Source organism: Rattus norvegicus, chromosome 10, assembly GCF_021556685.1.
Source record: "Rattus norvegicus strain SHRSP/BbbUtx chromosome 10, alternate assembly SHRSP_T2T, whole genome shotgun sequence".
In the NCBI taxonomy this organism is placed as follows: Eukaryota; Metazoa; Chordata; class Mammalia; order Rodentia; family Muridae; genus Rattus; species Rattus norvegicus.
Window position 1 is genome coordinate 17,314,215 of NC_141543.1, and position 15,369 is coordinate 17,329,583.

Genomic DNA, 15,369 nt, shown 5'->3' on the forward strand with positions numbered 1-15,369 from the left:
GAAGACAGCTACAGTGTACTTATATATAATAAATAAATAAATCTTTTAGAAAAAAAAAGAAAGCCTAGAAGATTCTGAAAAATGAAAGAAAGCAGATATATTTCACAGATACTAGAAAGAAATAAAGAATGGGTGGGGAGACAAAATACTCCCAAGAAGGGGCTTCAGTCCTGGAATTAGGGAAATACAAGACAGTCTTGGGCTGGAGAGATAGTTCAACAGTTAGGAACCTTTGCTGCTTTTGTAGAGGGTCACAGTTTCATTCCCAGCATTCACATTGGTTGGCTTACAACAAGGGACACGCAGCTCAGCTCTAGGGGATCCAGTGCCCCCCTTTGACACCTCCAGGCACATGGACTTGTGTGTATATACCTCTTCTCTTCACATATGCATAATTAGAATGGATTTAAAAAAAAGCATCTATTTCTCTACCATTTCTTCCTTTATGGCTGGCCTTTGTGTCAGCCTCAGGATCTGACTCATGGACACTGAGGTATAGCCATAGAATGAAGGATTCTAGGACACCAAAGCCCCTCTGAAACATAGTGGAAAGGGAGAGAGTCAAACATGTAACACTCCAAGAGAATTTATGACTTTTTGTTTTGTTTTAGAATGTCGTGTATTAAGTAACTGCTTTATGACTTTTTCTAGATAAGAACTTGCTAAAATTGGCTTTGTATAATTGATATCGTGTGATGTTTATTGAGTGCCTAATACAAACATTTTATGCCAAGGCACTGGGTTGACAATGGTGATCTATAACATGTCAGTGCTTTCACTGAGTTCAGCAGTGAAGTATGTCTGTAGAGTGTAAGCGCTCATTGGCCAGCAGAGGGTATGAAAGGTCGCTTGTCGTCATGCTTTGATACAAATGTCAGTTCTGTCAGTTCAGACATGTAATTGCCTCCAAATGTAATGCAGAAAAAAAGAAAACAAGAGGTTTGAAGACAGTACTGTATTTTTGTAGTGTTTGTCTATGTGTGTATGTTGCATATGCGTTTGTACATGGGTGTGACGGTCCGAGGTCACCTTCAGGTATTATGCCTCTGGAGTTCTGTTCTCCTCCTAAAACGGTCTTACTTGAGGCCCACTAATTAGGCTGGCTGGGTGGCTAGTGAGCGTCAGATGGGCCTGTGCTTCCTCCCAGGGCTAGGATGAATAACACTGTAGTTCTATTTTTTTGCTTGCTTGTTTTTTTTTTTTTTCCTTGAGTGTTAGGGTTTGAACTCTGGTTTTGCACTTCACCAACTGAACTATCTCCCAAGCCCCTGTTTGTACTGATTATTTGATTTTATATTTTGAATTTTGAGACAGTGTCTCATGTAGCATTAGCTGGTATTGAACTCATGATTTTCCTCTCTTCACCTTCCAAGTCTGGGATTATGTATGCTATGCTAGACAAGAAAAGAGGGAATTTTAGAAAACCCACAGAAGGTGTAATTTGATGGCTGGTATAGATTTGTGACTGCTGTCAGATATTACTGATTGCATACATTGATTCACCCACTTACCTGGTTTTTGTTGATTGGGGTTCTGAGAATTTAACCCAGGACCTTGAATATGCTAGACAAGTGTTCTGCTGTTGAGCTGTATCTTTCTCCCATTTTATTTTATTATTTTAATTTGATTTATTTATTTATTTACTTATATATTTATTTATTTTTGGTAAATTGCCAAAGCCTTGAGCTTTCGATTCTGTCTCAGCCCCCTGAATAACTTGGATTACAGTTGTGTGTTTCTACACTTGGGTCTTCTTAAGGACAGTCTCACTGCATTCGTATCCTCTGGATTCTGCCTTCTAAGTGGCTAAGACTATAGTCACAGACCTTCGTGCTTGACCAATCCTCATGGTTGGTTCTGTGAAATGAGCAGTTTTCTTAGTATCCAGCAGTAGTTTGTGTGTGTTCACTGTTAAATTTGAGATACTGATGTTTCTGTCTTGGTCTTTTTCTCTTCCTTTACTCCTTCTCCCCTTCCCTCCTACTTATCTTCTTCTCCCCTTCTCCTTACCCTTCTCTCTCCTCTCCCTACTTCCCCTCTCCTTTCCCCTGCCTCTTATATTTCTTCTTCCTCTTGAGCCAGCAATAGGTTTGTTTTGGCTTTTCTATACAGAATCTTGCTCTGTAGCCCACGCTGGTCTATAACTTGCAAACCGGTATCAGCCTTGTCAGTGCTGGGATTATAGATGAGTACTCACCTCTTCCGGCTCATAGCTTAGGCAGGGAAGGAACCATTTGGAGTGTTCTGAAGTGATCGGTACCTGAAGGTCTACAGACTTGAGTTGGGTTTCTGAGCTAGTGTCCTTTGTTTCTTTTACTTGGCTGTTGTTTTCTTTCCTAAGTCCTCATACTGTTCTCTTCCCACATATGTACCTCCTTAGCTTCAGTGGTTCAGTAGCAATGGGGAATCACAGCTCATTTTCTAGTGTATCAGCTCATTTAAAGGGATGGACTTCAGCCTCAGCATTGGGAACATACCTGTCTCTAACCATGAAGTATGACAGGAGATGTTGGTATTTGATGTGTGACCTTAGCTTCTGCTCAAAGAAAAGGGCCTGGAAGGAGGGTGTCCCTTTATCTCTGCAGCTTTGCATTCTCCCAGGGCTTTGGGATTGGAAATGGTAGCTCTGAGCTGATACTTCAGATGGGGTTGATTGCTGTCCCTCAGCTCACTGTTAGACACTGTGGTGTGAGAGCCTTTGTCACACAGCTGTGTACTGGCTCTTCCCTTTCACCTGCTTTTGATTTTTTTTTTTTTAAGAGTAGAGTATAGGGAAAAGTGGTGAGAAGGATGATAGTTTGCAGACCATCTGCCATCTGTCTTTTAAAAGAGCCACACCCTGAGCCTGTTGCTGTGTCTCTTGCCTCTAGTCCCAGCATATGGGAGGCTGAGGCAGGCAGATCTCTGAGTTAAGTCAGCCTAGTCTACTTTGCGAGTTCTAAGCCAGTCAGGAGTACATGTGAGAAGCTGTCTTAAAACAAAACCAAACAACAACAATAAGAACAATAAAAAACAAAACCAAACCCCAGAGCTACACGCTTAGGGCATTTGGTTGTACACACGTTCATGTTTGAACTGGTGGGGGAGGGTGCAGCAGTTGTTCAACTAAACAGCTGTTATGTCTGCATTGAAGATGGAGGAAACAGGATGGTGGTGCACCCCTTTAATCCCAGCATTTAGGAGGCAGAGGCAGGTGGATCTCTGAGTTTCGGGCCAGCCTGGTCTACAGAGTGAGTTCCAGGACAGTCAGGGCTACACAGAGAAGAGTGATCAATAAAGACAAAATGGTAACAGGCTAATAAAAACTGAAACCAAAGTTATTATCAGGTAAAAGGTCATTCGCAATAATAAAGTGTTTGTGTATTTGTTAAGTAGCAAAATACTATGTCTGATTGTTGAGTGGTAAAGTGTAATTAAGTAGTAAAGGTAAAAAATTGTCAGAGTGAATTTGTGCTTAAGGTTTTTTTTTTTTTTTAAATTGGGCTTGACTATGTAGCCCTGGCTGTTTTGGAACTCACAGAGATCCTCTGCCCCTGCTTCCCCCTGGATGTGGGACATTAAAGGTGTGTATCACCATACCTCTTTATCTTCAGGGGATTATAAATTAACCCCTATCTGTGGCACAGGATTTTCTAGTCCACCTTTTGTCATTTTGTAACTTCTCCATGTGATTGTCTCTTCTTTGTAGATGAGGGTACTAGATTGAAGAAAAGAAATAGTTTGCACCAAGGATATATGGCCAAGTGTTAACACAATACTTAAGTAGGGACCTGAACTCCTGGGTTCAGCTTTTCCATTGCTCTCTATCAAACAGGGGTCCTGACATGGCCTTTACGAACTTACCTGAACGTTTCTTTTGGCTTTATTTCCTGTTCTTTGCCTTCATCTCCCTCTTCTGGGGAAAGTGTTTGAGATGCTTACAAGAGTCCATAGGGGTTGGGGATTTAGCTCAGTGGTAGGTAAGCGCAAGGTTCGGTCCCCAGCTCCGGAAAAAAAAAAAAGAAAAAAAGAAAAAAAAAAGAGTCCATAGAAAATTCATAGGTTGAATATTTGAATTGTGTTTGCTGATTCACAGTGCCTGACATAGTCTCCTCATCCCAGGCAGATCAGAAGGAAACCTGATTTTGCCATAATAAGACTCAACTGGTTTGGATGAAGTTCCATTTTCTTGGTAAAGGATTGAGGAGAACTACATTGAAAAGGGGAGATTAAAGAAGTGCTGGCTGGGGCTGGAGTCTGGAGTCTAGTGCTGATTAGTTAGGAGAGTCTTCTGGGTTGTCTGCACTTCCAGGATCAGATTCCCATCTTGAAATTAACCAAGAAGAGGCACCCTGTATGAAGGAATTTCTGCAAAGCAATTGCCTGGAAAGGTAGCTTAGTTAAGAAGAGGTATTGCTGGGCTGGAGAGATGGCTCAGTGATTAAGAGCACTGACTGCTCTTCCAGAGGTCCTGAGTTCAATTCCCAGCAACCACATGGTGGCTCACAACCATCTGTAATGGGATCTGATGCCCTCTTCTGGTGTCTGAGGACAGCTACAGTGTACTTATATATAAGAAATAAATCTTTTTTTTTTTAAAAAAAAATTGGGTACTGCTATTAGCAGTGGTGGCATACACCTTTAATCCCAGCACCCAAGAGGCAGAGGCATGCAGACTGCTTGAGTTTGAGGACAGCCAGGGCCACACAGTGAAACCCTGTCTTAAAAAGCCAACCCCACCTCCCAACCCCCAGCCCCCAAAAAAGGTATGCTCTTGCAGAAGAGTTTGGTTCCAAACATCCATGTTATGTGGCTTACTCTAGCTCTCCTCTTGTCCCCCTTGGCACTGTACCAATCTATTCCTCCCTTGCTACATGCACATAATTATAAATTAAGCTTTAAAAAAAAACCCACTAAATAGAGAATAAATATGAACCTGGGTGTGCATGTGTGTGAGAGAAAGGTTGTAGAATGGGGAAGCAAAGTCTGGAAGACAACACATAAAATATTATATATAGTAGAAAGGGCTTATTGTGAATTTGACGAATGTACTGTGACTATGTTTAAAAAGATGTTCTTAGATGACATACTAAAGTCCTTAGAAAAGGACTTTGTGTTCACAGTTAGTTTGTGGTACTGCAGAACCCATTTGCTGTGTGTGTTCTTCTGCATTAGTACCTCCTTTAGTATAATCAGGTGGCTTGCCAGGCCAGTAAGTGCAGAGAATAGGGGTTAAAAAGGGACTTGGCACTTCTGCAGGGAACGCCTAAAGAAAGTGTGCACAGTTGTGGTTTGTATCTGATCTGTGTGGAGCTGGAGTTATGGTTTTCGGCCAAGAGAGGATACAGAAGGATTACTGATCTACATGGCATCTCTAGCTTGTGTTAATGGCTGAAAAATAGTGTGTATTCTGAGGTGCTGGCTAAAACAGCTGAATTAAAAGTTCAAGTAAGGGGTTGGGGATTTAGCTCAGCGCTTACCTAGCAAGCGCAAGGCTCTGGGTTTGGTCCCCAGCTCCGGGAAAAAAAAAAAAAAAAAAAAAAAAAGAAAACAAAAAAGTTCAGGTAAATGGTTTTAACTTTACAAAGTGTATTTTTACATAAAACAAGATATTTGAAGATAAGTTCCAGGGATAGGTAGTTCAACATTTCAGACTTTACCAATTCAGTTGTTAAAAATACTTTGGCTGAGCAGTGGTGGCACACTGCTTTAATCCTAGCACTTGAGAGGCAGAGGCAGGTAGGCCTACACAGAGAAACCCTGTCTTGGAAAAAAAAAACAAACTAAACCAAAAACAGGAGCACTGCCCCCCCCCATACTCCCTCTCCCTCTCCCCTTCTCCCTTCCTTCCTCCTCCTCCTCCTGTTCCTCCCCCTCTTCCTCTTCCCCTTGTCCCTCCTCCTTTTTTCTGAGACAGTTTCTCTGTGTGACCCTAGCTATCCTGGAACCCACTCTGTAGACCAGGCTGGCCTCAAACTCAGAGATTCACCTGCCTCTGCTTCTTCAGTGCTGGGTTGATGAAAGGTGTGAGCTACCACGGCCAGACTGTAAAAACTAATTCTTCTTAGGTTTATATTACTGATAGACCTCAGTGATATTCATTCATTAATTCATCTAGTACTCCTGGCACCCCTCCTTGTGTAGGGGTCATTATTGCTCTGTTTCCCAGATGAGGAGAGTGAGATACAGAAAGGCTGGCGGAGTTAGGTACCCAAACTGTACAGCTAGCGTGGGGACCTAGAGTAGAGTTGGGGTTCTGGTATATCATCCGCATTCATTAGGTTGAATTGCTATTACTGCTGTTTTTTCAATTTCTTTTTTCCTTCCTGTTACAGATAACATTGTGGTGGGTGTAGTGTGCACACTTCATTCTTTGCATTTGCCTAAACAGGCAGCTAGCTGAGGAGCACACTGGAGGTTGGGGAATGAAGGAATAGAAGTGATGTACGCAAGACTATGCTGTAGAGGAGGGTTACTCTGAAAGGAGGCAGAAAATGGAAATTGCTTAAATTTTGTTTGCTGACCAAGAAGACTGATGTGTTTACGGTGTTGTCTTCCTTTAGGATGGTTACCTGCTTATATGCCTTGCCCATTTCTACAGGGAGTCACTGGTCATTCCCTATGGCATGTCTCATGTAGTGCAAAGAGCTTGAAGGTTTACTATGTCTTAACCACGTTTTAGTGTCTGTATTTTTTACATGTATCTTGAACCCTTCGAAAACCACTAATGCCATTTTCTAGTATGTTAAAAAAAAGTTTGACTTTCAAATATGTAATTACATAGGTTGAGTTTAATTTCTCCTCATTTGCTGTTCATAGAACTCCATGCTTAATTACTTTTTTGCATGCCTACTTTTTTTTTTTTTTTTTTTTGAGATTCGACCTCATGTAGCTCCAGATGGCTTTGAACTCTATGTTCATAGTTACCAAGCTTGGCTTTGAACTTCTGATTGTCCCATCTTCAGTGCCCTGTGCTGGGATTACGTGTGTGTACCACCATACCTGACTTCATATTTGCATTCTTCTTTTTTAAATACTTGTATTCTTAAAAGCATCTTAATTTAGTGAATTTTTTAAACACTCATTAGTATACTTTTTTTTTTCCCCCTCGGAGCTGAGGATCGAACCCAGGGCCTTGCACTTGCTAGGCAAGTGCACTATCAGTGAGCTAAATCCCCAACCCTCATTAGTATACTTTATTTTGTGCATCTGTATTTTTCCTCTCGCCATATTATTTAATTACTGTTTTAGGATATGATTTTTTTCAAAAAGGAATTGGCTCTTTCCTCATTATTGTTTAATATTTCCTTTTTCTGAATTTGAAAAAATATTTTTCCTTTTTTATCTCCCCAAATAAATGTTTCATTATTGGGTTGACATTACTTTTAAGACATGCTAGTAGTCTGTGTGAAATGTTCTATTAGGTTAAGATTATAATACATGACAGTTGGAGAACTGTTAACATTTTTTTTTTTAGATTCTCATTTCCATTTCTGCTTGATTTCTAGATTTTGGATCATTGTTTGACTTGGAAAATGATCTTCCTGATGAGCTGATCCCCAATGGAGAATTAAGCCTTTTAAACAGTGGGAACCTTGTTCCAGATGCTGCGTCCAAACATAAACAACTGTCAGAGCTTCTTAGAGGAGGCAGCGGCTCTAGCATCACCCCCGGGATAGGCAATGTGAGTGCCAGCAGCCCTGTGCAGCAGGGCCTTGGTGGCCAGGCTCAGGGGCAGCCGAACAGTACAAGCATGGCCAGTTTAGGTGCCATGGGCAAGAGCCCTCTGAACCCAGGAGACTCATCAACACCCAGCCTGCCCAAACAGGCAGCCAGCACCTCTGGGCCCACTCCCCCTGCCTCCCAAGCACTGAATCCGCAAGCACAAAAGCAAGTGGGGCTGGTGACCAGTAGTCCTGCCACATCACAGACTGGACCTGGGATCTGCATGAATGCTAACTTCAACCAGACCCACCCAGGCCTTCTCAATAGTAACTCTGGCCATAGCTTAATGAATCAGGCTCAACAAGGGCAAGCTCAAGTCATGAATGGATCTCTTGGGGCTGCTGGAAGAGGAAGGGGAGCTGGAATGCCCTACCCTGCTCCAGCCATGCAGGGGGCCACAAGCAGTGTGCTGGCTGAGACTTTGACACAGGTTTCTCCACAAATGGCTGGCCATGCTGGACTGAATACGGCACAGGCAGGAGGCATGACCAAGGTGAGTGAGCTGAAGTGCTTGAATGTGTCTTGAATGGTGATGGGCATGTACTTTCAAATAGCATGGAGACATGGGGCTCTGGGACTCCTTTTTATTCCTTCTCTTGAGAGTTTCACATGTCCATGAAAGAAACGGGTTGTTGTTGTTGTTTTGTTTTGTTTTGTTTTGTTTTGTTTTTAAAGTACCTTTCAGATAAATCTCTACCTCTTATCTTTAAGAAAAAAAATTTTTCTTGTTGGGGTGGTGGTGGGAATTTGCTTTGAAGTCTCATGAAGCCTAGGTTGTCATCAACTTACAGTCCTTCTGCTGTAGCCGCCTAAGTGCTCAGATTACAGGCATAGCCAGGTTTACTTCTGGAGAAAGGAGATCTAGAGATGGCATCACACTGTCAAAGCCCAGTTTCTGCTGAGAACTAGCTTTTCAATGCATCAGGGGATCTGGTAAAGGATGCTTCTTTACTCGGCCTCCTGTCTGCTCTTTTCTTAGTATTACTTGGGAATATGTTTACTGTCACAGTCTCCGTTCTATTCACACAGAAGCTATGTTTCGAGATGGTCAGCCTCTTGCCACTGTTGACAGTGGAAAGAGGGATTTGTAGACTCTTGTGTCCCAGTGAAAACATCAGAACAATGGTTCTCAAAGTGGGGTCCTTGGACCAGCAGTACCAGATTCATCTGGGAGCTTGTTGGAGAAGTAGACTGTCTCCACTGGCTGGCACACTAAAGTTGCCTCGTACTCTGGGACTCCAGGTAGTTCCAGGGCCCTTCTATATGGTCTGGACCTCATGTAGAGAAAGGCCTGGGGTGGAGTTTACAGAGACCAGCCTTCCAACTGTGTACAACAGGATCTGAACTTGGAGAAGAGGGAACAGCAGTATCAAGAAAACTGTGAAGTAGCTTTAAAAAAAAGATGGAGATTGAAGAGATAAGGGTACAGAGAAGGAAACACAGGCTGATTGCCATTCAAGCCCAAACCTTATAGAGGCTTTGTGACCCAAGGTTTCTGAATGACAGCCACAGGGTACACCTACTTTGTGCAGTTCAACAAATTCCAGGTAGGACTGTTCTGTGGATTTGATTATTCCTGCAGAAGGGAAAGGGAGAGATTATTAAAATACAATTTCCTGGAGGGTTGAGGAGAGCATGGTGAACTGGGATAAAGTCTTGAGACTACCATAGATAAGAGGTTTTTTTTTTCTTTAACTTAAATAAAAATGAAGTAATTTCCAACATTAAAAGTGCAGTTATCTTTTTTGAAAAGTTAGTAGAGGGAGAATATAAACTTAAATTATAGTTGCGCTCGACAGAAGAATGGTTTGTTATACTTCTTTTTTTTTTTTTTTTTCGGAGCTGGGGACCGAACCCAGGGCCTTGCGCTTGCTAGGCAAGTGCTCTACCGCTGAGCTAAATCCCCAACCCCTGTTTGTTATACTTCTATACCCTTTTTCCAGTTATATTGGAAGGGATATTTAATGAACTCATCTCCTCTGGGTAGATCAATTGCTGAACCCTTTTAATTCATATTCCAAACTGACCAATTTAAAAAGGATTTTTTTTTTGAGAATTGGGATTATGTTTAAAAATATACATAATGACATAATGCAATAGTTGTCAAACTTTTTGGTTCCAGGATTATTTAAAAACCTTAAAAATCATGAATGACCCCGCTTGGTTTTTTGAGAGAGGGTCTCATTTTGTAACCCAAGCAGAATTACTATGTAGAATTACTGGTCTTAAAGTTTTCACTGACCTTCATCTGCTTTGTAAAGGTGCTGTGATTACCGGGGGTGGTCATCATGCCTGCCTAATAATTGTCTCTTCACAACTACAGCCACAAAAGTGTTTTAAAGAGATGTGTTTATGTAGGTGGATGTTTGCCTATGTGTATGTTTGTGTCACATGTGTGCAGTGCCCATGGAGGCCAGAAGAGAGTGGTGGATCTCCTGAAACTGGAGTTATGGGTGATTGCAAGTTGCTGTGTAGGTACTGGAAAATGAACCTAGGAAGCGTTTAATTACATAGGCATCTCTCTAGCTCCTGTTTACAGAAAAAATTTCAAACACTAGTCCACATTTCATTAAACATGAAGTTCAGTGGCATTATACACTTAGAAAAGATCTGGACAACTCTTATTACAGCCAGAGTTGGATATGGTTCCTTGTTTGTAGTTCTTTATAGGAAGTAGTAATATCTGATTTGGTACAGGAGATGTACTTTATGGACTGTGATACTTGGGTCGTTTCAGTGTTTCACTATTGGCATAGTTCTGTTTCAGACATACTATACATGCACAGCTTTGTGCAAGCGAGTAAATGGATCTTTGGGAGTGGTTTTTTTCTTCTTTCGTGTGTGTGTGTGTGTGTGTGTGTGTCAGTCTGTGTGTGTGTGTATGTGCGTGTGTGTGCTACATGTGTGTGTATGTCTACAGAGGCAAGAAGAGGGCCTTAGATCCCCTGGAGCTTGAGTTACTAGGCTTATGTGAGGTACCTGTTGTGGGTAATAGAAACTGAACTGGTTCTCTGGTAAAGCAGCAAGTGCTCTTATTGTTTAGCTATGGTAGGGAAATTTTTAATGAAAGAATATTTAAAATAAACAGATACAAGCTAAGTATTACACATTGTATTCCATTTCTAGCATTTCTAGCATTCACGGGGCTAGGAGGATTATTGCCAAGTTTGAGACCAGTCTGAGACAAACATCAATTTCCAGGCCATCCAGGACTACCTAGTGAGACCTTCTCTAAAACAAAACCAAGACTTGAAAAAGAATCTAGATATCACCATAGATAGACATTGAAAAATATTGTGTAAAATTTACTGTTAGAATGTTTTATGAGCCTGTTTAACTCCTCATCAACATTGGATGTTGTTAGATACTAATATTCTTGTCATTTTAGTCAAGTCGTTTTTATTAGGACGTTTCCATAAATTCACAAAGAATTGTTTTCTCAGATTATTTTATGTGTATGAGAATGCATGTTTGCCTTTCTGTCTGCCTGTATTGTTAGGGACCCAACCCAGGGATTTTCAATATCCACCACTGAGGTATATTGTTGTTTCATTTATTAAAAGTTTAAGGCTTTTAGTAGATACCTTTTCCTCTTTTTAATTTCTCAACTCAGTCTCATACGTTTACAATATGTCGGTCACATGTTTTGTCAGGGATGTGTTTTTAGTTTGTCTGGAAACATCCTTTTTTTTTTCTTTTATGCTTTTAGATTGTCTATCAGAAAGTACCTTCCCTATTCCAAACTGCAAGTGTTCTTTGGTGTTGGATGTGGTGACACTCACTTGTATCTTAACAACTTAGGAGGCAAAGATAAGGAGATGGCTTGAGCTTGGAATTGGAGCTCAGCATAGACTATATAAACAAGATCTGTTGTTGCACTCGATTCCAGAAAAAGGAAAGGAAGGGTTATTCTCTTATGTTTCTTCATTCTTTCTTGAATCTTGACCTCACTTTTGGTTCAGGGTTGTTTTAGTAAGCATGAGGTACTGGGCACTCCAATCTTAGCACCATGCTCTAAGAATTCTCCTCTCACAGGAAACAAATAGAAAGACTCACTAAAGAAGTAAGTTAATTTTGACCAATGATCAAGCTAGTGATACTAGCAGTAGTCACAGTGCAGTTTATTTAGCTGTAGTGGTCTGTCTGCCGGCTGTTGTGTTGTACATTAATTATTGATCTTTACCTGTATCTGTGCTAGAAAGTCATCCTGGCTGTTCCCTCAGTGGTGTTCATGGTGGTGATGTTGAACATGGTTCTCAGCCCTGGCCACACATTGTTTTAAAGTCTGAATCTCATTTCTGACCAATTAGGTTAGAATCTCCCTGGGGCCAGGACATGGTTACAGTTTATATTCCTCAGATGATTTTCATGGTAGACAGGATAAGGGCTATTATTTCAGGTAAATGTGAGAACTTTCTCCATCTGCAGAGGTCAGTAATGTGCTTTCTGACAAGCGTGCGGATGTGAATTTGACTGCTTTCTTTGTATAGTACATTTTTGTTGTTCCTTGGTTTATGGTGGGTTAGTTTACTATTGAGGACAAGTTCCATTTTATTATTTAATTGGCTGTTTTAATATAAGATAAATGTGCAGATGTCATTAGAGTCTGGCAACTTTGTGAACTTTTTGTTTATTTGTTCCAGCTGACTCTCTTGTGTTTTCTAAGAGAGTCTTTTGCATTATTGCTATTTTCGTCTTCTCCTTGTGCATACACTTAGGCTCTTGGGCATGGGTTTAGTCTCTGGTTTGAATGAAAGGGATCTAGTATTTTACGTAGAATGTGAGCTTTAGTTTGCAACCAAAGGCAGTGATGGATTTTAAAATCAGGGCATAGTCTCCTTTGATAAATGTTAGGTTTTGCTATACTCATTTCTTACACCTGTAGTAATTAAGATTCTTCTTAAGTAAAATTTTTCTGCTTTGGTTATCAGATTTGTTCATATTAAATTGAATCACACTTGTGATTGTTAAAAATTAAAACATAATGTAATTCTTTTGTGTTTCTTAGCAATTTTAAAAAAGAGATTTCATCATTTTTTTAAAAGATTTATTTATTATATACACAGTGTTCTGCTGATATGCCAGAAGAGGGTGCCAGATCCTAGTAGAGATGGCTGTGAGCCACCATGTGGTTGCTGGGAATTGAACTCAGGACCTCTGGAAGAGCAGTCAGTGCCCCTAACCGCTGAGTCATCTCTCCAGCCCCATAGTTTAGGATTTTTGTTTCTTATTGAGCGTGGTGTAAGTTGCTTTTGTTTGGGGTGTGTGTGTGTGTGTGTGTGTGTGTGTGTGTGTGTGTGTGTGTGTACAGGCTCTTTATATTTCACAGAACACGTTAAGACAATGAATAACTTTATATAATTTCAGTATTTTATAATAAGTTGTAGAACCTTCCTGTAGTCTGCTCAATCTGGCATTAAGCCCTCTTAATTATGAGCTCTACAGTCTGAACAATGGGTCAGTTGTACAATTTATATTTTAACAAGAATTCTTTTCATTATTTTAAAATTACTATAAGTCTGGGCTGGAGAGATAGCTTGGCAATTAAGAGTGCTTGATGCTCTTTCAAAAACTCAAGTTCAGATTCCAGCACTAAACTTTTATACAGCTCACAACCATCTGTGACTCCAGCTCTAGGGAAACTGGTTTCCTTTTCTGCCTTCTAGTGGCACCCATACACTCAGACAGATACTCCTAGACTTAAATAAAAAAGTCTTAAAATTTCCTTAAAATTCTTAAACATTCTTGATGGTGTGGATTATTTATAATTGTGTGTGGTTATTTAAGAAAACGTGTGTTTTGTTCGTTTTTAAGATATCAATTTATAAGCTAGCCTTAAATCTGAGGCGTAGGCTTTGCCTGCTGAAGGCTGACAGTAGTTGTACCCTGCCAGCCACAGTTAGGACAAGTGAGTTCTAAACATACTGGCAGTAATGACAAAGCAAGGTGCAGGGGAAACCTGGAGCAGACTAAAACCATTTCTCCTTTTGACTATAGCAAAACCTGATGTACTACTGTTTTTTTAGGGAGTTTGGGTCACTTTTGCTACTAAAAATAACCCGAATAGTGCCTGCATTAGAAGGAAACCAAAAAAGACAAAGTTAAAATGGGATTAGCAATCGCACAGACACTCAGATTTTCTTCTGTGATACCTGCTGAGAGATGTTGCTTTGGGTAGAAGATTACAGAAGAGAGTGGGAAGTGTTGTGTACTCCTTGGTGTTCTGTTTGTTTTCTGTTGCTTTACTAACTACTGACCAAAAGCAGTCTAGCGGGGAGGAGAGGATTTGTTTCAGCCTGCACTTTGAGACTACAGTCCAGTTGGGAAAGTTAGGCCAGGAGCTCAAGCAAGAAGGAAGCAGAAACTGAGGGAAGGGAGAACTGCTCACTGAGGTTCTCTCTGGCTTCTGTTTAGTTCCCCTTCTACTTCCTGCCCACAGATCGTGCTCCTTCCACATCAGCCACCAGGCAACTCTCATAGACTTAGAGCATAGGCCCAGATCTGATCTGGCAACTCCTTGATTGAGAATTTCTCTTCCAGGTAGGTTATGTCGGCCTCACAATAAAAGCTAACTAGCTAACTGGTCAGATGGTCCAGATTCTTTCTGATTTTTATGTCACCCTTGAAATCCTTTATGTTTTTTTCTCACACAACTGGAAAGAGAGCAAAATAAGTAGATATAGAGGGTTAAGACTATCCCTTTTTGGTGTATGAGGAGACTTTTGAGGTACTGTTCCTCCCACCCTCTTTTTAAGGATGTTTTTAGAGAGGTAGAACTTGATTTTGCCTGGGAATCTTCCGAGGGTAGAGGTTTTCACATAATCCAGTCCCAGCCACAGGTAGCAATCACTTTGTACCATGGTTTAAAACCAAAGCTGGGACGTACAAACAAACAAAATGCCCAAGAGCAGGACAGACTTTGATTCAGCAATTTTGGGGTGATATCTGAGAATTTATAACAAGTTCCTCCAAGGTAAACCTAATTATGCCAATCAGAAATTGTATGCTGGGAATATGTGTTCTAAAGGAAAGATGAATAGAATGTAGTTATTAAAGAATTAGGAGTCAATCAAGTTGGCTGTGGTTAGTCCACCTGCATTCTTTTTTTTTTTTTTTTTTTTTTTTTGGTTCTTTTTTTTGGAGCTGGGGACCGAACCCAGGGCCTTGCGCTTCCTAGGTAAGCGCTCTACCACTGAGCTAAATCCCCAGCCCCCCACCTGCATTCTTTAGACAGTTGGTAATTAGTAGTAAGTGAAACAATACTGTATGTTTATCTGGAGCTTTTCACTCTGCTGTAGTATCTAACTTTTTATTTAACATGACATAAAGAAAGGTAGCAAGATTCTCGGTGTGTAAAACTGCTTCCTGCTGAGTCTGATAGCTGGAGCTCTTCCTTGCGACCCATCTGGTGGAAGGGAAGAACTGACTCCTGAAGTTGTCCTCTGACTCCACATGAACATCATGGCACATGCGCGCGCGTGCGCGCGCGCACACACACACACACACACACACACACACACACCTCCTCCTAAATGTAATTAAATTGAAAAATACTGTAAGTAAAACTTGGTGTCTTTAGAGGAGCGCAGCAGACATAGGTCGTTAGCCAACGCAGCCGCGGGCAGGGTGGAGTGTGTTGCAGTGCGGGGTGTGTACATCCTGTGG

General features: G+C 41.0%; 1 protein-coding gene across 4 annotated transcripts in view; it reads left to right on the top strand.

The window, feature by feature from the left end:
- Crebbp (CREB binding lysine acetyltransferase) overlaps positions 1-15,369 on the top strand; it is a 127,204-nt gene that overhangs the window by 25,144 nt on the left and 86,691 nt on the right. For all 4 annotated transcript variants that reach the window (XM_087573832.1, XM_087573833.1, XM_087573834.1 and 1 more), the window contains 1 exon segment: positions 7,488-8,197. In XM_087573832.1, coding sequence (XP_087429958.1) covers positions 7,488-8,197 — 710 coding nt within the window.